The sequence below is a fragment of the Mirounga leonina genome, unplaced genomic scaffold (genome assembly GCF_011800145.1).
Source record: "Mirounga leonina isolate KUSES-001 unplaced genomic scaffold, KU_Mleo_1.0 Mir_165, whole genome shotgun sequence".
In the NCBI taxonomy this organism is placed as follows: Eukaryota; Metazoa; Chordata; class Mammalia; order Carnivora; family Phocidae; genus Mirounga; species Mirounga leonina.
The window spans coordinates 41,782,080-41,806,952 of record NW_023270415.1 but is presented as its reverse complement, the minus strand read 5'-3'; the positions used below and the strand labels follow the sequence as shown (position 1 = coordinate 41,806,952).

General features: G+C 42.2%; 3 protein-coding genes across 4 annotated transcripts in view; 1 reads left to right on the top strand and 2 right to left on the bottom strand.

Annotated features, from left to right (window-relative positions):
* Positions 1-7,055: 7,055 nt before the first annotated feature.
* On the bottom strand, positions 7,056-10,044 carry LOC118015407. The gene is made up of 3 exons (XM_035012266.1): positions 10,014-10,044; positions 8,458-8,969; positions 7,056-7,995 (listed from the first exon to the last, which is right to left on the bottom strand). Exons 1-3 carry the CDS (start codon positions 10,042-10,044, stop codon positions 7,474-7,476), a joined length of 1,065 nt encoding a protein of 354 aa, XP_034868157.1. The 3' UTR covers positions 7,056-7,473.
* Positions 9,223-23,670, top strand: CCNE2 (cyclin E2). Its single transcript, XM_035011551.1, has 12 exons — positions 9,223-9,234; positions 10,169-10,208; positions 10,303-10,399; positions 10,483-10,536; positions 11,456-11,607; positions 12,478-12,613; positions 14,986-15,132; positions 16,936-17,031; positions 18,841-18,975; positions 20,780-20,891; positions 21,727-21,884; positions 22,233-23,670. Exons 2-12 carry the CDS (start codon positions 10,195-10,197, stop codon positions 22,344-22,346), a joined length of 1,215 nt encoding a protein of 404 aa, XP_034867442.1. The 5' UTR covers positions 9,223-9,234; positions 10,169-10,194; the 3' UTR covers positions 22,347-23,670.
* INTS8 (integrator complex subunit 8) overlaps positions 23,639-24,873 on the bottom strand; it is a 56,651-nt gene continuing 55,416 nt past the window's right edge. For both annotated transcript variants that reach the window (XM_035011549.1, XM_035011550.1), the window contains one exon: positions 23,639-23,830. In XM_035011549.1, the coding sequence (XP_034867440.1) occupies positions 23,714-23,830 (117 nt within the window). In that variant the 3' untranslated portion in view covers positions 23,639-23,713. The remainder of the gene's footprint in view (positions 23,831-24,873) is intronic.

The following is a 24,873-nucleotide window of genomic DNA, read 5'->3' as shown; positions in this document are numbered from 1 at the left end:
ATGTAATACCTGTTTCACATGCTTTCCAACTTCATATAAATGGTATCATACTGAATGTTTCTATCTAAAATTTGCTTTTTTCCCAAACATTGTATTTTTGAAAAGAGTCCATGTTGATACTCGTGCTCTACTTCATTTGAACTACAGCACAGCGCTCCACAATGTGACTAGAACCACAATGTGTTTACCCATTCTTTTGTTGATGGACCCAGGTTTTTTCCCCAGGTTTTTTTTTTCAAGTTTTTATTCAAATTCCAATTAGTTAACATACAGTGTAATATTGGTTTCAGGTGTAGAATTTAGGGATTCAACACTTACAACACCTGGTGCTCATCACAACAAATTGGTGGTGGTTTTTTTGTTTTTGTTTTTTGTTTTTTCAATAAAACTGAAACACATACCTACTCTGTGATTCAGACATTCTACTCTTAGGTAACTACCTAAAAGGAGTGAATATGTTTGTCCACAAGTGTTCACAGCAGGAATGTTCAAATACATGAATGTGCACAGCACCTCTACGTAAAATAGCCAAATACTAAAAAATACACTGGTGTCTAGACCCAATGGAATACTAAGCAGTGAACAAAGTCCCAGTATACGCAGCAGCACGGATGAGAGTCAAAAACGCGTTAAGTGAAAGAGGCCGCTGGGATGCCATATGTGTGTGTGGATATGCACACGTATAATGTAGTTTGTATATAATATGAAGTTCTAGCAGCGAACCAGTAAAACCAGTCTGTGGTGGAAAAAACTCGAAACAGTGGCTCCCTGATGGTGGAAGGTGGAAGGGGGGATTGCCAGGGAAAGGGAACTTTCTGGGGGTGGTGGTAATGTTTTATAACTTGACAGGAGTTCGGGTTACAAAAGTGTGTCCATTAAGAATGTATATGTAGCATTTGTACTTTTCATTTTAAGTAAGTTTTACCTCAAAAAAAAAAAAACAAATATTGAACTCTTTTTTTTTTTTTAAAGATTTTATTTCTTTATTTGACAGAGAGATACACAGCGAGAGAGGGAACACAAGCAGGGGGAGTGAGAGAGGGAGAAGCAGGCTTCCCGCGGAGCAGGGAGCCCGATGCGGGGCTCGATTCCAGGACCCTGCGATCATGATCTGAGCCGAAGGCAGACGCTTAACGACTGAGCCACCCAGGCGCCCCACAAATATTGAACTCTTAATGCTAGGAATGCTGAAGTATTCAGGGGGAAATATACTGGTATCTTCAGTTTTGTTGGAAATGCACCCAAAAATAAGATGAAATAGTGGATAGAGGGATGGATAGATGGAGAGAACTATGATAAAGTAGGAATAGCAAAATGTTGGTGGAATTTAGGTGCTAGATATATGGGTATTCATTACAAATTCTTTCAACTTTAATAGGCATTTAAAATTTTCCTAAAAGGGGCGCCTGGGTGGTACAGTCAGTTGGGCATCTGACTCTTGGTTTCGGCTTAGGTCATGACCTCAGGGTCGTGAGATGGAGCCCTGTGTCATGTCAGGCCCTGCACTCAGTGCAGAATCTGCTTAAGATTCTCTCTCCCTCACCCCGCCCCATGCTCTCTCTCTAAAATAAGTAAATAAATCTTTAAAATTTTCGTAATAAAATGTAGGGGAAGATTTTAACATTTAATCTGTCCAAAACCCACTCTTGATTTCATTCTGCCCTAAAGCCACTCCTCCCTTCATCTTCCCAATTCCAATAAATGATAGCCATTCAGCTAGTTGTTCACTTTTGAGTTGGCCCTGTCGCATATATTGAATCCATCAGCACATCCTTTCAGCTCTACCTTCAACATCCATTCTGGATGCAACCAGCTTTCATCAACCCTACCACCCCGAGCCTGTTCCAAGTCGCCATCATCTCTCACGTGGATCACTCTAGTCTACTGACTGATCTCCCCTCGGAGTCTATTTCCCACCCAGCAGTCCCACGGGCCATTTTTAAATGCTCCTTCCTGCTGCCTCTTCTCCCTCCCTCCCTCACTACATTCCAGCCATACTGACCTCCTTGTTGTCCATTAAATAAGCCAAGCTCCTCTGGACTCCCTGTTCCCCTGCCTGGAATGTTCTTCCTCCTTATCTGCATGGCTTGTTCTCTCACTTCACAGTTCTCGGATCAAATGTCACACCAATTAGTATTCCCTGATCATCTAATACAGCACCTCCCAGCACATTATGCTGCTTTTATTTTTCTTCTTATTACTATCTGACGTATGTTTGTTTTCTACACCCCTTAACTAGAATTAAGCTCCAAGGCAGCAGGAATTTTCGTTTGCTTCACTACTGTGTCCTAGTGTTTGTTGAATTAATGAATGAAATAGACAAAATGTCACCACCTCTGTGAGTCCTTCCCAATTCACTCCCCACCCCCTACAGCTTAATAGTCCCCTCTATCATTACTTTTTTTTTCTCTACTGCTTAATGATAGTTATTTGTTACACGTTGATCCTGTCCCCCTACCCCAATAGATATATAGTAAGCTCTTGCAGATAGGGGCCATTTCTTGTTAACTGTCATATCCCCTGCAGTTAACAAGAACAGTGCCTAGCCCAGAGCAGGCTGATCTACCCTGCATCTACCTGCCAACCTCAGCCTCTACCTGGAGCTTCTGGATTTCCAACACTGCCCTGTTTATCCCTGTTCTTTCTCCTTGTGGAGTTACCACAAACCCTTCAGGACCTGGACCGGCCATTTCTAAGGGGCTCTAGCTCCCACACGTTAAGATGCCTTTCTTCTCAAGTGCACCCCCACCCCAGCCCCCAGGGTGGCTGAAGGCAGCTCCCACAGAGCCAGGCTCTCTCCGCCTAGACTCCTCGGCGCTTCTGGAATCCCAGGTGCCAGAAACAGCTTGCCTCTAGAGGGCAGCACTCAGCCATGACCCTGCTGAGTCCTCCAACATGCCCCCTGCAAAGGGAGTGGTCCCTGGAGTCTGGTTTAGGAGGACTGGCCAGATGGGCACACTTCCGCTGCCCCCTCCATTCATTCCACAAAGGGGACTACGGTTGGCCAGGCACGTGGGTGTCAGTTCCTGCCCCCAAGGAGCTCCTGCATGGGGGAAAGGAGGAAGTGGGAAGAAAGGAGTGTAAAGAGCCCCGCCTCAGAGCAGGACAGCTTTCTGGAGGAGGTGGTGTTTGAGTAGTAATGGAGCCGTGGGAATTAGTTGAGGGAAGGCAGCAGAGGGAGGAATGAGAAGTGTAAGTACAAAGGTCCAGTTGAGAAGGGCAGGGGGTGTGTAGAACAGCCCTGCAGTTGGACTTCCCAGGTGCAAGAGGCTTTGTGTGTTACGGGCTCTGGCCTTTACCCCAAGGCAATCGATAGCAGGGCGGCGGCGGTGGTGTGGGCAATTCTGCGCTTGAGAAAGAGCTTTGGGGGTGCCTGGGTGGCTGGGTGGGTTAAGCGTCTGCCTTCGGCTCAGGTTGTGATCCCAGGGTCCTGGGATCAAGCCCTGAGTGGGGCTCCCCGCTCAGCGGGGAGTCTGCTTCTCCCTCTCCATCTGCCTCTCCCCCAGCTGATGCTCTCTAGCTCTCTCTCTCTAATAAATAAAACCTTAAAAAGCAAGAGAAAGAGAGCTTTGGCAATACATTGGAAAGCCGATCAGAAAGGGCAACACGTGTCAAGAGAACCAGCTGGGAGCTCACTGTACTGAGGAGAGATTGGGAGTCCTACTGAACTAAGGCGGAGGAAAAAAGAGGATTGATTTGGAAATGACCCGGTGGTAACTGGAAACAGCACAGCCCAGGAGTGCTGGAGTCAGACTCCCCCGTGGGTCCTGGGCAAACTACATCTGTGTCTCACCTGTGAAGCGGGGATGACAATAATAGCACCTGCCTCATAGTGTTGGTGGAGGACGGCAAGGAGTTAATACGATGGAAAAGCTTAGAGTAGAGCTTAGCACCTCACCCTGCTCGGGAAGTACTAGTTATAATTACGAGGCTCAGAAAAAAGAAGAAAGGCATAACTAAGACGACACCTGCAGTTCTCAGTGTGTGGTCTGGGAATCTTTGGGGTCCCAAAGGCCCTTTCAGGGAGACCACGAGGTCAAAACTGTTTTCACGGTGTCAACGTTTGCTATGCTGATGCAGAAGGCAGCGGTGGTGAAACTGCTGGCTAAAATCAAGACAGTGGTGCCCAGCTACGCCAGCAGTCATCCTACCAGCACTCGCCACTACAAAAAAAAGAAAAAAAATAGGTTTACTGGAAAATGTCCTTGATGAGACAATAAAAGGAATAGTCTAATGGGCAATTCAGTATTAAAATGTGAAAGGATTTTTTTTCTGTTGATGCGTTTTGGGTAAGATGGATAATAAACAAGTTTAATGGTAAATGGTAAAAAAATGTTTTATTCCTCTCTTCATATGAGATGTACTGGTTATCATTTAGCCATATTCATTTTTGCTTAACTTCAAATCAGCTCTATGACAAAAAAAAAAGTATTAAAAATACCCTGGCCAAGGCTAGAACAATTTAAGCAACAAGATAAAGTACTACTGAATTATACTTCAAAATACACAACCAAAACAAGAAAGTATAAATATCCATGAGTGCATACTGATATAAATAAATCACTGAATGAGTTAATAAATGGGAGAGAGACAAATCTAGCAGAATTCCAAATAAATGACATAGATATTGTGTCTTAAAGGCAGGGGCATGGCTCCCCACTCCTTCCCTGTGGGCTGCATACAGTGACTTCTTTCCAAGCAGTAGAGTATTTGAGGGTGGGGATGGAGGAAGTGACTCTTACAATGTCAAAGCCTGACAAACACTACTATGTGATCAAGGTCAACATCAACAGTCATAAACCATGATGATAGTATGTACTCTTGATATGATAAAAATGGCACTTTGCCTCTGTGATATTCTTCCTCCAAACCTATAACCTCAGTTTAACCATTAGAAAAACATAAGACAAATCCCACTAGAAAGGCATACTACAGGGGCACCTGGGTGGCTCAGTGATTTCAGTGGCTGCCTTCAGCTCAAGTCATGGTCCTGGGTTTGAGCCCCACATTGGGCTCCCTCTGCCCTCCCCCCCCACTTCTCTCTCAAACAAAATTTAAAAATAAAAAAAAGAAAGAAAGAAAAAAGAAAGAAAGGCATCCTACAAAATACTTGGCCAGCACTCCTCAAAACTGTCAAGGACATAAAAAAATAAGGAAAATCTGAGAAACTGTCACAGCCAAGAGGAACCTCGAGACATGAGTTCTAAATGCGATGGATTTGGATCCAGCAGCAATAAGAAGACATTAGGGTAAAACTGATGAAATCTGAATAAAGCATGGGCTTTAGTTAATAATGCATTGACATTGATTCATATGGTAATAAATGTGACAGACTAATGTGTCAATAATAGGAAAAACTGTGTGAGGTGGTCAGGGAGGGTGAAGGAATATATAGAACTTTGTTCTACCCTCTCAATTTTTCTCTAAATCTAAAAACTTCTAAAAAATAGAATTAATTTGGGGTGCCTGGTGGCTCAGTCGTTAAGCATCTGCCTTCAGCTCAGGTCATGATTCCAGGACCCTGGGATTGAGCCCCGCATTGGGCTCCCTGCTCAGTGGGAAGCCTGCTTCTCCCTCTCCTGCTCCCCCTGCTTGTGTTCCCTCTCTCGCTGTTTCTCTGTCAAATAAATAAAATCTTTAAAAAAATAGAATTAATTTTTAAAAAACTTATTAATTGGTGACTAATTCTACCATCCATCACTCTAGTCTTAGAATTAAAGTTCTATAATGGGATATCCTATGCATAATTCAATTCAGTATTTACCAAGGTCCTACTTTGTAGGCCTCTGAACTGCTGGGTACCGATTATAAAAAGATGAACAAAACAAGATCCAAGGCCTAGTTGGAGATAAAAGACATTTTAATAGGTAATTATTGTACTGTGAGGTGTGCAGAACTGAAGAGCACAGAGAAAGGGGTTAGGAAGTTTTCGCAAAGGAGGCATAGAGAGGAAAAGGTACAAAAGTAAGAAAGAAGTGGGCTGGGCCTGACTTCTTTTAAACCTGTTCCTCTAAAAATCTTTTCTCCCTGCCTTTTTTTTCCCTGAAAATAAAAGCACTGTAGAGGCCAATACTTTAACATGGTGTTTAACTTTGCATGAACACTGGGGGAAAATATACTTTAGAAAATGCCAAAATTTCTAAAATTACTACAAGCATGAAAGAATATACATTTCAAAGTAAGTGAATTTTTCAAAGATTCATTTATTTGAGAGAGAGAGAGCACGACCGAGAGGGGGAGAAAGAGAAAGAATCTCAAGCCAACTCCATGCTGAGCACAGAGCACAACTCCGGTCTGGATCTCACAACCCTGAGATCACACAAAATAAGTGAATTTTAAAACTGGTATCAGTGGGAAATGAGGAGGCTAAAATATGAAACAAAGATAACATATTGAAAGTTGATGTCTAGGGGCACCTGGCTGGCTCAGCGGGAAGAGCCTGTGACTCTTGATCTTGGGGGGGAGGGGTCATGAGTTCAAGCCCCATGTTGGGTGCAGAGATTACTTAAATTAAAAAATGTTTTAAAACTTAAAAAAAAAAAAAATGTCTAAAGTAAGTATCCAAAAGATTACATGAACAAAATTCTGAGAAACAGCAATTTCGTAATTCAGCTTTCTGTTTTATTGCAGATCTTTCAAACAACTCAATTTCTATGGGTGTAAACTAGTAAGGGGGTGGACAGAGGAGCAAAGAGCATCTGCTCTGTGACAGGTACATACATAAGAGAGGGTCTCTATATACATTATCAAATGTAATCTTTAGAAAGAGCCTTGAAATGAGTGTCTTCTACGTTTTCTGAAGAAAACCCATGCTCAGAGGAATTCAGTAGCTTGCAGCAGAGCAGGATTGGAACCTGGGTCCATCTGAGAGTAAACCCATGTCCTTTTCAGTCCCACTTAACCACTGGCCAGCTACCTGTAATATGGAGAATTCACCCTGTTGGTTCCAGACAAAGCAGTCTTGAGATCGCTTCCGAGTTCTCCCTTACTATGATTGCACTGTATTCACTTCATAGTCAAGGGCACTGACCAAAGAACATTTCTAATTACATGTCTTGTTTACAAGCAATTTATTAATTAGCCCAGTGGTGGGCATACAATACATACATACTCCAAGATTAATCCTACAGATGTTCATCGACATGCCTAGTTTTCAATATATTTTCATAATCACAGTCGCTCATTTGGGCCACCAGTTTTGCGTACGTCAAGGGAACATACGCTTGTTGGAAGACCTCCCTTTTCTTACCATCATGCTGTTAGATCTCTAAGCTTTACCCGCACGTGTTTTGAGGTGACTGCAAACGGAGGCAACTCCTCCCGGAACGAGAGCGCCAGCATAAGCATTATAATGGTATCGAGCTTCTTGGGACTGAAGATTCAGGGCCTCTCCTGATTCTACGTCGCCGGAGGCAAGGCTCTTACTATTTCCTCCTGCGTTAATACCGGGGGAAGACAATTATTTTGCCGGCGTCACGAGCCTGTCGTCAGAGTCAGAATCCAAAGAGGGAAAGTGAAAAAGAGCTGGCCTTGAGAGTCCCAACCCCGAAGAGCAGTGGTTATTTCTAGGCTCCTGGGGCCGCACGAAGCGTGAGGCACAAAAGGCGCGGGGCGGGGTCCCGGGTCGGTCCCGGCCGCCGCCGCCGCCGCCGCCGCCTGGTGCATCTCGGGAAAGGCTCCCGCCCGGGCCGCGCCGCCGCGCCAGCTCGAGCGCCTTCGTCTCCCCGGCCCTACCCCGGCGGCTCGCGCCGGGCCGGGGCAGAGCGCCGAAGCCGGCCAGCCCGCGGCCGGCCCGAGCTGCCGCGAGTTCCCGGGAGCCTGCTCTCGGCTGCTGCACCGCGGGGGTCTTTGTTCCCGTAGGCGTCTCAGCCCCACCGCTCCCGCCGCAAAACCTGTTAGCGGAGTAGCAACAGCCTGTCCTACTTGGAGATGTCCAGTCTGGGGCGCGCTGGAGAGGGGCGGTAATAGAGGTAGCGAGGGTACCCCTATGTTTAGCTAGCGGGCGGAAAGAGAAGGAAACGCGTCGGGCCCGCCTCCTGCTATTATAGCTCGGAGGCGGGCGGCTCCCTCCTGCGCGGGCAACTCGCGCGGGCTCCGCAGGGCGCGCTGGCGGCAGCGGGGCGGGGCGCGGCCGGTCGGCCGGCCCGGGCCCTGCACGTGGTGGGGGCAGTTCTCCCGGCCCGACCCGGGAGGGCCGCCGCTCTCAGGGGAAGGCCGAATGCTGCCCCCCGCCCCGCTCTTGAGAGACGTTTTACTCCTGGAGGGCCCCGGAACTGCCCGTCCGGAGGACAGGAAGGGAGGGTGCGGCCTGGCGCGAGCGTTTTCTGCGCGCGGGGACTTCGGAGTGGGAAGCCCCCGGGCAGGGGAAAGGCGGCGGGGTGCGGAGAGACCCCCCCCCCCCGTGGGAGGTAACCCGGTCGGCGGAGCGGGGAGCGGGAAAAGAAGGTTGACACGAACCTCCGTCAGCGGGCTGGAGCAAAGTGCAAGACAGGCATCCCAGAGAATGGCTGCCCTGAGGTGCCACGGCCGGCCCCGGTGGTCGCAGACCCGACGGGTGGCGCGCGGGGACACACGTGGCCCGCGGCGCGCCGGGCTCTGTTTACATTCTGCAGCAGCTCCACGTTGTGCTGCCGTCCTCGCCTCCCATTGGCCAGCTCGCCAGCCAAAGCGGCGCTCCTCCCGCGGGGGCGGGCCCTGCTGGTCCCGGCGTCTTTTCCGAAGGAACCGGGTTCCTTGAGGCCTTAGCGGGACAGCCACGGTGCGCCGCAGGATGGCCAGTTCCCGACTACTCTGTGCTCGCCCGTGCCGCCTCCACCTGGCCGTAGGCCGGGACTGGGGCGCGGTCTGACACGGACGGGATCCGGGAGTTGAGGGCGGGAGGGAACTGGAAAGCACTGGGGGGAGATGCGGAAGCAGAGCGGCGGGGAGCCAGACCTCGGAGGAGGAGCCTCTGAGAGACTCCCTCCCGCCTCCGGGCCGCGCAGGCAGGTGAAGTGGAGAACAGGTGAACGCGGACTGAGGGCCTGGACGAGCGGACCCCGGGCCCTCGGGGTGGGCGGGCGCGGACTGAGCAGGGCGCGGCGCGCGGGCCTGCCGGGCGGGCGCGCGGGAGAGGGGAGCGCGCAGTCTGGAGGTGTCAGTCTGCGGCGCATGCGTGCGGGGCGGGCCTGGCCCGGCCTATATATTGGGTTGGCGCCGGCGCCAGCTGAGAGCGGAGCGGTAGCGGGTCTAGCGGTGAGGAGGTGCTGGGCGTAGGGCGGAGTGCGGGAGGAAAGAAAGCCCCCGGGGCCGATTCTTCCCGCGGGCGGGAGCCTAAGAGAGGAAAAATGGGAAGGCTGAGAAACAGGCGGCTGGGGGGGATGGCTCCCCGCTTTGCGTCCCTGTCAGGATCTTTGGCAGGGGGCCGGGGAAGCGACGCGGGTGGAGGGCTGCCCCGAAGGGGGAGGCCACGGAAAATGCCCTCATTCTAGGGGTTTTCTCTCCCACCCTCGTTAGGGGAGCTCTCCCGCGGGAGAGAGGATAGGGGTCTGGGTTCTCTTCACGGGGAGAAGAGCTCCCTGATCAACCCAGTTCCCCCTTTCTTTAACTCCCTTTCCTTTCACTCCCACCCCCCATCTGGAGTCGGGGTCCTGGTGCCCCTTCAAGCGACAGGCAGGGCCGGGGGGCTGGGAAGGAGGGAAAGGAGACTGAAGGACGTGACACAAGTCTCCGTTCCCTCCGCCCCCTGCTTCCCCGCCACCGCCGCTCTCCAAATTGGCGCGGAACCGGCTTCTCCACGGCGTTTCGCCTCCACAACCCCCTCTCTCTCCGCGGCTCGTCCAGGATGGAAGGGGGGCCGTGGGGGCGCTGCCCAAGCCCCCCTCGGGGTTCCGGGAGAGAGGATGGAGGGTGCAGAAAAGACCCATTTGGGGGAGAGCTGCCTCGTTGCTGGGGGTGCTTTGTAAATTCTTGAAGACCCTCGCGTCCCGGCTGTACATTCAGTTGAGACGCAGGCATGGGTCCAAAATTAATACCGTGAGACAACCATTGTGCATAAGACAGCATGGTAAATGGCCCAGGCCATCTCCTGAGGGACTGAGCCGTAACGCCTGCAAGAGCGTCTGATTAGCACTTGGGAGAATTGGGGTGACAATATATTTGACTCTCGTTTTTCCTCTCTCCCCTCCAGAGATTTCACACACCTGGAAGAAGAGAATGTCAAGACGCAGGTAACATTATTTGTCTTGTAGATATGTTTAAAAGTTAGCTACTGTGCTTAAAACTCATGACTTACTAAACTTTCTTTTAAAAAATTCACCGTAGTAGTCGTTTACAAGCTAAGCAACAGCCCCAGCCCAGCCAGACGGATTCCCCCCAAGAAACCCAGATAATTCAGGCCAAGAAGAGAAAAACAGCTCAGGTGAGTTAAGGGAAGAGAGAGAGGAGACAGAAGAAATTCTTTGCTGGGACTTCAGTTTAACAATGGTCTTTTTTATTTTCTAGGATGTCAAAAAAAGGAAAGAGGAGGTCACCAAGAAACATCAGTATGAGATTAGGGTAATGCAGAACTGGGCTGGGTGGGCTTTGGGGAAACGAATGCAGGACAAATAATAGAATTGTGTTATTACTATGCAATAGAAAGATACCTCTGACACTTTTACTTTGAATGCCCCTAGAGGTCAGCAGGAAGGTGCATATCGTTGGGTGGTTTTTATGTGCCCGAATCCTACTACAGCTGCAGAATTTGAGGCAGCTGGTTCCTCTTTGTAAATCCCTCCCTCTTGGAGTCGCCTGGTGCACCCGGGCCCGCCTAATCTGTCCGATGTACTGCTCTTTGTTCCCTCTCTGACTATAGTGGAGGGTCCTAATAGCTGTTCCTTGGGGCATAAATAGGATGTGAAGTCACTGACAGACTGGCACCCAGCCCTTTGCTACCTATTCTCCCTGTGTGTGCTACAGAGAATACTAGAGACAATGGTTCTCTTTGAAACATTGGTTGGGGAAAGGGTCCTTTAAAAAATATTTAAGTAACTGACTTCAGTTGATTCCATTTTTAAGGTTTTGCCTTATAGTATTCTGAAGTATGGAAGTAGGCTTCACTGGGGTGGGGGGGAGCTTTTTATAAAACAAGGTGCCCTTGACACTATTGTAAACAGGGAGAATTTCAGTTTTATAATCTTGAAAGTGATTACTGTTTGACTACAGATGCATTTTGTTATCACTCCCTTCCCCCAATACCTAATGTATTTCCAGAATTGTATTTTGTTCTCTAAAACATCCCACCTGTTATATTTAAAGATCGCTATGAACTATATGTCTTATTTCTAAAATATGAATGTCAACTGGATTGTCGGCAGTGGTTAACGATGGTGTTTGGGGAAAACTATAGACTGTTTAAAGATACTAGCTTCCATTTATGAAAGATCCAAGACAAAAGCTGATTTTCTTTTGCACAAATTTTTGTTTTAAATAACAGAATTGTTGGCCACCTGTATTATCTGGGGGGATCAGTCCTTGTATTATCATTGAAACACCCCACAAAGAAATAGGAACAAGTGACTTCTCCAGATTTACAAATTACAGATTTAAAAATCTTTTTATTAATCCTTCACCTTTGCCTGATTTAAGGTAAGAAAATTTTTTGTAATTTGGTATCAAAGATTTAAATTGTACTAACTTATTACACTATTTTGAGTCCTATTTTACCTTCATTATAATGTAGAAAAACATCCAAAAATTGCTTTACTAATATTTATGCATGTATTGAGAATGGTGATGTTTGCAAAGGATATATGGGTATTTAAAATAGATTTTTTATGAAGTAATTTTCATTTACTTGCTGAATACTGTAAGCCTCATTAGAGGCTTTTTAAATGAGGTTTAAATAATTTTTCTAAATTAAGACGGAAGCACTGTAACATGTACGACATTTTCATTTGATAGATCAACCCTATTTCTTACCAAGCTTAGGAAGATCTATACTCAATTCTTTTTTCTAGTTAATATGACTAAGAGGTACAGCTTATACAAAACATGTAGTATAGTATATTTGGCTCTAATACATACATTAATGGGCAGACACTTAAACTCACCATCCCTCCCCTTCACTATACTCTGTCCCAGCTACCACCACTTTAGGTGAGTCTATTATTGATCTATCTGGAGATGACTGGAACTTGTCTGTACTGGGATTATATGCTTAAATATTTAAATTCTCAGTGTTGCTCCTGAGAAAATATTGTTCTCTTAAATGGGAGGCTTTTATAAATGGGGAAAGCACTCCTGAAAGCCATAATCTAAGTTCTTGCTGTACATTTTCAGGCTTCTGCTTTTTTATGCTAAAGAGATGGTTTCTAAAAGTTAAAGTAGCAATTTTTTCCTAACTTAAAGAGCTTCTCCTTCCAAGTTCTAATTGTATTTCAATGCCTGAAGTTTATTCTTTGTAAAACAGCTTGAATATTATGTAGGTCACATATTCTTTTCTCCTCCTTTCTATAGTTGGGGATGTTCAAAGGATGTTTGGCTAAACATGCTAAAAAAAGAGACCAGATATGTTCATGACAAACATTTTGAAGTTCTGCATTCTGACTTGGAACCACAGATGAGGTCAATACTTTTAGACTGGCTTTTAGAGGTATGTTTCATCAATACAAATTTCCTTTGTCTCTGTATAATGGAAGAGTATTTAGATGTACATGTGCTTTCCATGTGCCCTTGGTATATTATTCATTTCCAGCAGCCATCTTTTTGGGGGTACATACTGCAGTTGATGGTACCAAAATGGAAAATGTCTGCTTTGTGAGAATAAAATAACACAGCCACTGCATCCCATACAATCCAAACCTAATTCAGAATTCCGGTATCTGTGGGTATTGCTGTGTACCAGGCACTGGGTACAGAGGATGATCAAGATGAACAGTATATATAATTGACAAGGTTTTGAATTCTGCTATGCCAAGTGAAGAACCAGGACTAGGCTTCAGGGCCCTCAGAAGTCCTTTTCTGCATCATCAAAATCAAATTATGATTTAGAATCCTGAGAAAAAAATTCTAGGTCCTAAATGATAAGGAGGCTTTGAATATCCAGAGGTGCTAAGCCCCCTAGGCTTCATGTAGTTTCCCTTTATTACATACCTTTATTCCTTTTCGAAATACACTGTACCGTTAATCTAAGGTAGTAACCGTGATCTCCAAGTCTCTAAAGATCTATGCCAGAATGTTCTCTTGTTTAGGCCCATTCCTTTTTTCCGGATAATAATTCCAAGAGTCTCTAAAATTATTGGGATAATGATTACTTGTGTAAATGAGACTGATTTTCCTCCAGCCCTTGGATATTTGCTCTGTAGTTTCCCTGTGTTTGATAGGGATGATGTTCTCTAAGGGAGAAACACTATAGGCTTTTTGGTGGAATAATACATGGCAGAGTAGATCTCAGAAGCTATCAGAAAAGTTTTTAAGACTATAAAACACTGTCCTTTTGAGTAAGGTTATCATTTCTTATTCTGACTAGAAGGGAAGATATTTCAATCATGTGGGTACAAGAAGGTAACTTCTGGAGTGCCTAGTGATCATGGAAGCAACCTAATAAACACAATTATGTAGAATTTTTTTCCTTTTTATGTTACACTGACTTTTTCTCCAGTAGTTGTCCATCAAATTTATTGCTATTTTCCCTTAAATACGATTATATGCAAAACTGTACAGAATATAATAAATCCAGCAGTGTTAAACTCTAGTTTTTCCTAGTATATTCTTTTAGTCTAGGAATGCAAAGATGGTTCAACATTACCTTAACAGTTTAAAGGAGAAATATCATAAAGTCTCAATAGATGTGAAAGACATTTTTTGAAATTCAGTTTCCATTCATTTCAAAATATGCAGGAAACTAAGATTTCCTTAACACATTGTTTATTAGAAACTCATGTATTTCCATCTCTGTTTTCCTCATCCTCAAAGTGGGGATTAAGTTGCTACCTCCTAGAGTTCAGAATTTAAAGCTTTCCCTGTAATAAGTATGGAATGACAGATACTGTTTATTATTAATAGTAAAACTTAGGGACATTCCCATTACAGTCAGAAACAAGGGATGAGATCAAGACTATCTCATCACCAATGTTGTTCATTCAGTTTTCTTCTATAAAAATTCTCAGCCAATGCAGTAAAACATGAAAAAAAAAAATGAAGTTAAACATTGAAAGGAACATTACCATTTTGGGTTTTGTTTTGTTTATTTATTTATTTATTTATTTATTTATTTGAGAGAGAGAATGAGATAGATAGCATGAGAGGAGGGAGGTTCAGAGAAGCAGACTCCCTGCCGAGCAGGGAGCCCGATGCGGGACTCGATCCTGGGACTCCAGGATCATGACCTGAGCCGAAGGCAGTCGCTTAACCAACTGAGCCACCCAGGCACCCTGAAAGGAACATTACCATTTTGTAGTTAAATGTCCACCTAGAACAGTGAAGAGAATCATTTGGAGCTATTAGAATTAAAAATATAAACTAAGCATGAAAACTTAACCATTTACCAGCAATAAACAATTAGGGAATTAATGGAAAAAAGTTCTCACTCGTAGTATAAATGTATCTGGGAATAAATTAAGTCCATGTGAAAAAAAAGAGTAGGGACGACTGGGTGGCTCAGTCGGTTAAGCATCTGCCTTCAGCTCAGGTCATGATCCCAGGCTCCTGGGATGAGTCCCACGTCGGGCTCTCTGCTCAGCAGGGAGCTTGCTGCTCCCTCTGCCTGTGTGTGCTCTCTGACATATAAATAAATAAAAGCTTTAAAAATAAATAAAAACTAGAAAGCATAAATGAGGATGGTAATAGACTCTTTTATCCTATATCCTAGTACATGTTAATATCTGCCCCCCCCCCCAATCTTAGCTTTGGTATCCTAAAAAGCAAAGTTGGTCTTAAAAGTATTCTAAAGACTGGTATTTTAGGAGAGAACTTTCTAATCTGGAGAAATGCACTGAATATTTAAATGTTTGGATTCTTCTCTAGGTATGTGAAGTATACACACTTCATAGAGAAACATTTTACCTTGCGCAAGACTTTTTTGATAGATTTATGTTGACACAAAAGGATATAAATAAAAATATGCTTCAACTCATTGGAATTACCTCATTATTCATCGCTTCCAAACTTGAGGTAAGTTCTCAAGGTTTATCCATAGATCGATTTACCTCACTTTTTAAAATCAACACATTAATAATCCCAGCAAATACAGCTTTTAAAATTAACTCTACAAGAAAGATGAGTGGGTGGTTTTTCCCCCTGGAACATTTTCTGAATATTGATTTGGATGGATAAATATAGTTCCCTTTGTTAGTATCTGAGCCTATTATAAGCATCTGGTTTAGGTTCTGGAAACATCTAGGTGAAATATCATATGGCTCATTCTGCCAGACAAAATATACCAGTGTGGTCCCTATACATAAGTATGGCACTTGGATTCAACAGAATGGTCTTTGAAAACTAACCAATCAAATGAAATAAATACTATTCTGGGTTAAAATAATGGTCTATATCTATATACTGAATGGTCTATATTCTGTATCTGGGTGGTGGTGCCAGGATAGAAGGCAACTCTTTTCTTGCCTGAGGTTTTCTTTCACACAATTTCAATCTATTTTTCTTAAACAGTATATTTTGGATATCATACTTTCTTCTGAAATCATTTTGAGGGTAGGAGAGGGACTGTGAATCATGCCTTCATTTAAGTGTATATTTAAATATACATTTTTGAGCATTAAGAGCTATCTCCCAATTCTGCCAAATTTGGTGAATATTTAAAAAAAAATTTTTTTTTTTTTTATTATTAGAGAGAGAGTACAAGCAGGGGGAGCAGCAGAGGGAGAAGGAGAAGCAGGCTCCCCGCTGAGCAGGGAGCCCGATGTGGGGTTCGATCCTAGGACCCCAGGATCATGACCTGAGCCGAAGGCAGACGCTTAACCGTCTGAGCCACCCAGGCACCCTGGTGAATATTTTTGTATTCAGTCTATCCTTACCTGGAGTCATACTGTGTGTTTCAGGTATCTTTCTAGACTGAAATCTTGATTTTTGGCCTGTTCTCATCTGTAGCAGGCCTCTCTTCTACTCCGATCATTCTGTCTCTTCTCTGGGCTGTTAAGACAGACCTGTCAGCCAAACTGCCGAATGTATTTGATTTACCATACTTTTTATAGTAAAGGAACTGTTTTCAGTAGTTTCTAGACCTTATTTTAAAATAGTGTCTTGGGGGCGCCTGGGTGGCTCAGTTGGTTAAGCGACTGCCTTCGGCTCAGGTCATGATCCTGGAGTCCCGGGATCGAGTCCCACGTCAGGCTCCCTGCTCAGCGGGGTGTCTGCTTCTCCCTCTGACCCTCTTCCCTCTCGTGCTCTCTGTCTCTCATTCTCTCTCTCAAATAAATAAATAAAAATCTTTAAAAAATAAAAAATAAAAAAAAATAAAATAGTGTCTTGTTTTGGTCTGGCCAATATACTAAGTAATTTTAAAACAAGTTTGGCTTTTTATTTTTTAACAAGTATTTTAAGATATTCTAGTTTATTTTTTTATTACGATTTTATTTATTTATTTGACAGAGAGATAGTACAAGTAGGCAGAGGGAGAGAGAGAAGCAGGCTCTCTGCTGAGCAGGGAGTCGGACGTGGGGCTTGATCCCAGGACCCCAGGATCATGACCTGAGCTGAAGGCAGCCGCTTAACCGACTGAGCCACCCAGGCACCCCATTCTAGTTGTTTATTAACTGGAATTCAAGATCAAGTCTATGAAAATGAGTCTCAGGGCAGTTGGCTAATTTGGACTCCTGTATCCTTGAAAAATATCCTGTTACTAAGACACATAATCACTTCATGAAGCTGTCCTTAAAAATGAAGATTGTATGTGGTTTCTGTATAACTTCTTGTTTTAATCTCAACTGTGCTTAATTTTTTTTTTAATCCATTTTAAAGGAAATATATGCTCCTAAGCTCCAAGAATTTGCTTATGTCACTGATGGTGCCTGCAGTGAAGAGGATATTTTAAGAATGGAACTTATTATATTAAAGGTAATAAATTTATTATGTCTAGTTCCAATTTAGTAACTTAGTGATTACTACTGAATCTGAATGACCACAATGTAAATAGTCAAAACAGGTTTCATTAAGCATTAGGATCCAGTTCAAAGAGGTTAATGCATCAAAATACTGCCAATGGTATGGATGGAGGGGAATTTAACCTGCAGACTCTTCTTTTTCTGTCTTTGAAGTTTTCTATATTGAGAATATATTACTTTCTTAATTTTAAAGTGATTAAGGAGGGCACCTGGGTGGCTCACTCATTAAGTGTCTGCCTTCGGCTCAGGTCATGATCCCAGGGTCCTGGGATCGAGCCCCGCATCGGGCTACCTGCTCGGCGGGAAGCCTGCTTCTCCCTCTCTCTGTCAAATAAATAAATAAAATCTTAAAAAAAAAAAAAGTGATTAAGGACGCTTTGAAAAGTATAATTAGCATAGCATGTGTATATATAAATGAATTCCAACAATGACTCTCAAATCTTAGTTCTGATACTCCCCTTCTTCCAACAGATGAGAATTATTTCATTGCCTTTTTTTTCTTTCTATATGCAAAAAAGGCTATTAACAGAAGCATGGATAAGAGAAGCATAAAGGTGTTTAATCAGGCTCTGAATTAGAGTAAAGGCTGAATGTTAGCTACTAGAAAGTATGTTATTTGAACACCATGAGTTTTTTTTTTTTTTTAAAGATTTTATTTATTTATTTGAGAGAGAGAATGAGAGAGCACATGAGAGGGGGGATGGTCAGAGGGAGAAGCAGACTCCCTGCCAAGCAGGGAGCCCGATGCGGGACTCGATCCAGGGACTCCAGGATCATGACCTGAGCCGAAGGCAGTCGCTTAACCAACTGAGCCACCCAGGCGCCCATCACCATGAGTTTTTATATAGGACACACAAGAAAACAAGGACTTTTTATAGATTTATCTAAACTACATGTATTACAGATTACAATCTATAAACGTTCATATTCATAACTCTGTTAAATTTCAAGTGCCGAGAAAGATCTCATTCTAATAATCATTCAAATTCAGGCTTGAAGCACAGCATAAGGGGTATGTAAAGAGGAGATGGAATTTTCTGGAACACTGTTCTCACCTATTTTAGACTGCTTGTAAATGGTAAAGTCCCAGGGCTTCATGGAGGAGAGGGTATCATGAATCAAGATTTGTCTTTTTTGTTCTGAACTTTTAAATTTGATGAGAAGAAAAAGTATAGAATGAGTTCTTGAGGAAGATCTGAATGGAATTAGCTTTGGTCATTGAATACAATTTTACAAAGGCAGTTTCAGCAAATAGATGTGGAAGACCAGGGGCTGCAAGAAATGAGAAAAGGAATGCATACTAGGCTTAATGAGCTTTCTAAATAAAGACTAGAGAATAATAAAGGGGCCTATATTAATAGACTGTGAAATACAAGCACCTTTACATTGTGAAGTATCTCTAAATATTTTTAATAAACATAAGGGTCAGAATAAAATTCCTAGGAAGAGGGGTGCCTGGGTGGCTCAGTCATTAAGCGTCTGCCTTCGGCTCAGGTCACGATCCCAGGGTCCTGGGATCAAGCCCCGCATCAGGCTCCCTGCTTGGCGGGAAGCCTGCTTCTCCCTCTCCCACTCCCCCTGCTGTGTTCCTTCTCTCGCTGTCTCTGTCAAATAAATAATCTTTAAAAAAAAAAAAAAAAAAATTCCTAGAAGAAATAAACCTAAAGCAGAAAGCTTTTAAATGACTATTTAGTAAAGTAGCTATGTATAACAGTGTATATATATCTACATTTATTAACAGGTATTTTAATTCCATTAACAGGCTTTAAAATGGGAACTCTGTCCTATAACAGTCATCTCCTGGCTAAATCTCTTCCTTCAAGTTGATGCTCTTAAAGATGCTCCTAAAGTTCTTCTACCTCAGTATTCTCAGGAAAAGTTCATTCAAATAGCTCAGGTATTTTCATTGACTATATGCTAATGTTGTTTATTATAGCTGTTTAGTGCATTTATAGTCTTAAGCTATACAACAAAAAGCATAATTAAATTCACTGCTTAGTTGACGAGAAAACTGCTGATGCATAAAATTCTGTTCCCAATATTTATGTTGCTTAATAATTTTAGAAGACTTTTTAAATTTTGAGTTCAAATGTATCATGAATACTTTTCATTCTTTGAGTCTAAAATAGAGTTAAATACCTTTTTGATATATAAAATGGAAAAAGGTATTTAGCCAGTTGTCTTTAGTACGGTATGAAATTATATGATTATCGGGCGCCTGGGTGGCTCAGTTGGTTAAGCGACTGCCTTCGGCTCGGGTCATGATCCTGGAGTCCCGGGATCGAGTCCCGCATCGGGCTCCCTGCTTGGCAGGGAGTCTGCTTCTCCCTCTGACCCTCCTCCCTTCTCATGCTCTCTGTCTCTCATTCTGTCTCTCTCTCAAATAAATAAAATCTTTAGAATAAGATAATCATATAATTTTTTTTTATTTGAATACACAGGGTACCTATTTTGTACATTAGAATTAAGATTACCTTAGTTATTTTTTAAAAATTAGGTTCAAATTACGCTTTCCTAGGCCAGCATAACAAATGTTCTTTCCTGCCTGCTTCTTGTAAGTATCTTAAAGACTACTGTAACTGCCATATATAAGTGAGGAAAATCTATGTTCTAATTCTGTGTAGGATATGAAAAGCTTACATATGAAACTGAAGGAACTACGGTATATTGGGATGGGTTTTAAATAACCTAGGTTGAAATTCAGTTGTATTTTAAATCTAGTCAACACATTATGAAACTAAAACTGAATTACCAGTAAAATCTTAGAATTGGTTCATTTTATAAAACTTTCTAATGAAGACTTTTTTTTTCTGTCAATTCCCAGCATTCCAAATTATCTTAGGTAGCTATACCCTTTTTGTAGAGAACAAACATTTGATAAGCTGGTAATTACTGTGTCTACATTGTTTATTTCTAAGTCTTCTTATGTTTCTATCTTCTGGACCAATGTGAGCAAACATAATTTTATTTCACTGGACAGGTATCACCTTAGGTCTCTGAAATCTAGCCCTTTTACACCATTCTGCTCTTCGTGCAGCTCTTCATACCTGGATTATAGATCTGCCTTTTAATCTGTTTAGACTACAGTGAAGCAGATACACAGAAGGGAACATGTTTCTAAAGGATCATTCTTAAAATGTATCTTTCCTGATTTAAAATCCTCCAGTAATTTCAGTAATCAGAACTAAAATTCTTAATGACACTTTATGATCTAACCTAGGCTAATCTATGATCTTATCTGTCCCTCTCCAGCTACTGTCCGTCTGTCCGTCCCCCCCCCCCCCATAAATAAGGAATGAAGGAATTCCTTTGTTCTGAACTAGGAGTTCCAAGGGAAAGGAATACCTTCTCATTTATCTTTGCAAATGCTGTTCCCTATACGTAGAATACTCTACACCTCCCTATTTTCCTAGCTACCTTATCTTTTAAGATTTAAGCAGCACAAGTCTTCCCCACTCTGGATGAGGTGCCCTTCCTACTACTATACATCACACCGCGTCCTAACAGTCATTGTCTGTTCACTTCCTAACTCAAGCCACCACTCTCAAGGAAATTATCTTTGGATCCCTGTAGTTTTAGCAATTCTTAACATATGGGTCCACATAAGTACTCTAAAATGGTAGGTGACTGATCTTTAGTAGCAACATGTATCACTCATCCTTTCTCTTAAATATGTGTACTTTTGCTTTTTCCTTTGCTAGCTTTTAGATCTGTGTATTCTAGCCATCGATTCATTAGAGTTCCAGTACAGAATATTGGCTGCCGCTGCCTTGTGCCATTTTACCTCTATTGAAGTGGTTAAGAAAGCCTCAGGTAAAGCACTGTATTTTGTTATCTTCTTACATGTTCACTTTTAAAGGTACTTTTATCAACTTTAGCTTCCTATTAAAATGGAAGAAAATTAGTTTAGCCACTACCTTCCCTTTTGGTTAGAAGTATTTTCTAATCTTCAGTATAAACAAAAAAATGTCAAATGGAATTTATATCCATTTGAAGTTAGTCAACATGGATATAGCTCTGCTTTAAGAGTTCTTTGGGTTTTGATAATTTGTTTCATATGTAGAAGGTATTGGTTAAGAAGCTCTAAAGTCTTGGGGCACCTGGGTGGCTCAGTTGGTTAAACGTCCAACTCTCGGTTTTGGCTCAGGTAATATCTCACATCCTTGGGATGAAGTCCTGTTTCCGGCTCTGCACTCAGCAGGGAGTCTGTTCCTCTACCCCTCCCCTTTGCTCATGTGCTCTCTCTCAAATGAATAAATCCTTTAAAAAAGGGGGGGGCACTCTAATTTTCTCCCTCAAAACGGTCATGTTATTAAAAGGCTAAAATCAGGGCGTCTGGGTGGCTCAATCTATTAAGCGTCTGACTCTTGATTTCAGCTCAGGTCAGGATCTTGGGTGGTGGGGATCAAGCCCCATGTTGGGCTCTGCACTCAGCATGGAGTCTGCTTATTCCTCTCCCTCTGCTCTTCCCCGGGCTATCACGTGCACTCTAATAAATAAATTAAAATAAAATAAAGACCAAAAACAACAACAACAAAAAAGGCCAAAATCAAGTTCCAATAAGTTAAAGCAGATTAGCATTCTCAAACTATGTTGAAAGACAGTTTCTGACAGAACCTTCACATTTTCCTAATTTTCCTCTGTCTAGGTTTGGAATGGGACAACATTTCTGAATGTGTAGACTGGATGGTGCCTTTTGTCAGTGTAGTAAAAAGTACTAGTCCTGTGAAGCTGAAAATTTTTAAGAAGATTTCTATGGAAGATAGACACAATATCCAGACACATACAAATTATCTGGCTATGCTGGTATGTTTCTTGTGGGGCTTTTTGGTTTTTTATCTAGTAAGTCACTGAAACTGATAGTAAGGATACTAGAAATACTTCAGGGCAGTGATTTAAGCTACTGGGGGTAGAAAGTTCTAATGGGCACACTAACGTCACAGCAAGATTTGTGGAGTGTCTCAAGATCAATGCCAGTAGTCCAGGTAAGTTTTAGGCAGTTCAAAATGTGACTAGTCATGCTTGCAAAGACAGAGACCACTACATGAGGCCTAAGTAGTCTCAAATTAATACCCAAAAAATCTGGTTCGACGTTAACTTGGTCAGTGCTTTATCTTACCTGTTAATCTCCGCATGATTTCTTCACACCTATAGGATGAAGTAAATTACGTAAACACCTTCAGAAAGGAGGGACAGCTGTCACCAGTGTGTAGTGGAGGCATTATGACACCACCGAAGAGCACTGAGAAACCACCAGGAAAACACTGAAGAAGTTAACTAAGCAAACAAGCTGGAATTGACTGAGTATTGGGTAGAATTTCATAGAACTGAACTACTAAAGTTTTCAGAAAAGTAGTGCTATGACTGTCCTGGCCAATTCAGAAGTTTCACTGCCATTCTTTGAATTTAAAAAAACTACTTAAAATTGGCATTAAGGAAGAAATTCCTAGGTTAGCTGTTTAAACAGCAGGATTGTTTACAAAGATGACTTCATTCCCAACGTGACTGGATAGAAGCCAGCCACAATTTATGCCGTAACAATTTTTTTTGATCCAGTGTTACTATGTTTATCTTGATAAACTAAGAATTTTATCATTGGCGTTTTAGACTAGATTAAGTACTACCTTAAAGGGGACATTCAGTAATACAATACTTTGAATCTAGTTTTTAGATTCTCAAAATTCATATTCTTGATTAGTGCAATTTGGTTTTTGAAAATAAAATTTAAACTTGTTTACAAAATGTTTAGTTTTATAATAAGGTGACTAATTTATCTATAGCTGCTGTAGCAAGCTATTATAAAACTTGAATTTTTACAAATGGTGAACTTTAATCTGTTTTTTAACTGATACATTTGCCTTGCCATGGCATTTTTTAACCAGTAAGGCTTAGATGAACATGGGTGTTTAAACTGTGCTCTAAAAAGGGGGAATACCAAAGAAATTTTAAACAAGATAAATGTTGTAGCTCCTACTTTGGGCTTTGACACAAAGGTTGCTTTATAATAACTTTTCATACATCACAATTTAAGTGAAGAAGTACCCTTTCAACCTATTTATATGAGAAAGTCACTTTATTAACTCCCAAGATATCCCTAAGGACTTTTTCTTAATTTAGTGTGACTAAGACTATTTATGTTCGCAAAACTATTAAGGTCCTTTTTTAATTCCTACATTATGAGTTAAGGACAGTGTCAAAGTGATAAAGCTTAACACTTGACCTAAACTTCTATTTTCATAAGGCAGAAAAGTAGTAAATGTATACTGACTCCTAGATTATTTATTAAAAACAAACAAAAAACCTGACATAAGAACTTGCTGTGTATAGACTAGCTACTTCTACCTATTTTTTTTTTTAAGAAACAAAATTTCAGCCTCAAGAGTGGGTCTAATAGAAAATAAATTATACTAAGTTGCTAGTTTATTCTGTTACTGGACATGTGAATCTCTTCCTTTGAAGAAATTATAAATTTAAGCTATGGTATGAAGTCTTCTGTATAGTTGTTTTTCAACTGTTTCAGTATTGTCTGAAAAGAAAACACCACTTAATGTGTACATATGTATTATATAATCTAATACTGTTTATTTTTAGCCCATTGTTTAAAAAATAAAAGTTAAAAAATTTTAACTAACTGCTTAAAAGTAAAGTTTTGCCATTGCTTGGAGGAACTTTTTTTTCCTTCTCTGCGCTGCCAGCTGTAACACTTCTTCTGGGTTGCTTGCGTTCAATTCTGTTTGGCCGATGGCTTTGATCTTCCAAAACAAGAAAGTGAGGTTATTACAGGTGTGGTCAAAGATGATAAAGTCTTGCTAGTGTACATAATATAAAACTACCTACATGCTAACAATTTAATGACTAGCTGAACTTCTAATTATAAATGATAAGAGGTATGGAAGACACTAACAAAGACGGACTAGAGCCACTCTTAAAAAAATTAAATCAGATGCTGAGCCTTGCTTATGGAATTACAGTAGGTCCCCCTTATATGAAAGCAACCATGGTCCAGAAGCTGATGATCCTCCTCCTGACATAACTTAGAAAGTCAACAGTAGAGGGCCCTGGGTGGCTCAGTCGGTTAGGCATCGGCCTTGGGCTCAGGTCATGATCCCAGGGTCCTAGATCAAGCCCCGCCATTGGGCTCCCCGCTCTGCGGGGAGCCTCCTTCTCCCTCCCCCTGCCCTTGCTCATGCGCGCACCCTCTCTCCCCCCTCAAATAAAATCTTAAAAAAGTCAACAGTAACCTAATGTTATACCACAATGCCTACATCATTCACCTCACAAGAGTGAGTACAATACAGTTAAAATACTTTGAAAGACTATATTCACATAACTTATTACAGTATATTGTTATAATTGCTCTACTATAGGTATGTATATATAGCGTTTAGTACTAGCCATGATTTCAGGCATCCACCAGGGGTCTTGGAACTTACCCCTGTGGAAAAGAGGGGAGACGACTACTCTACCTACAGTAACATTAATTCATATAAGTTTGACTAAAAATACCAGTAAATAAACTCTGCATGTCATTTGACACATTTTTACAGTTAAATTAGGGCTCCAACAAAATAGTCTGAAAAATCAAAATTTGTGTTTCAGGAAAGGCTTCACTTTTTTAAGGTGCAAAAACAGTTGTTCAGCACTATAATAGCATACAGTAATTCATTTCTTTCATGATTAGAAAGAAATACCTCAGCCTACTAAAAATCCACAGTACTCTGCCAAGGAGCATTTTGTGAGAACATACTTTACCATCTTCGAATTACCTTTACCTACACCTTTAGATTAAAAAAAG

What these genes read in the sequence shown, in the direction of transcription:
- LOC118015407 (XM_035012266.1), bottom strand. Translation starts at nt 10,044, where the DNA reads ATGCTGTCTTATGCACAATGGTTGTCTCACG. An exon ending in TGCACAATGGTTGTCTCACG is followed by an intron (nt 8,970 to 10,013) that starts GTATTAATTTTG and finishes CGCGGCCCGGAG; the next exon opens with GCGGGAGGGAGTCTCTCAGA. An exon ending in GCTCCAGCCCGCTGACGGAG is followed by an intron (nt 7,996 to 8,457) that starts GTTCGTGTCAAC and finishes TCCGCCCGCTAG; the next exon opens with CTAAACATAGGGGTACCCTC.
- CCNE2 (XM_035011551.1), top strand. An exon ending in AGAAGAGAAAAACAGCTCAG is followed by an intron (nt 10,400 to 10,482) that starts GTGAGTTAAGGG and finishes TTTATTTTCTAG; the next exon opens with GATGTCAAAAAAAGGAAAGA. An exon ending in TGGAACTTATTATATTAAAG is followed by an intron (nt 17,032 to 18,840) that starts GTAATAAATTTA and finishes TTCCATTAACAG; the next exon opens with GCTTTAAAATGGGAACTCTG.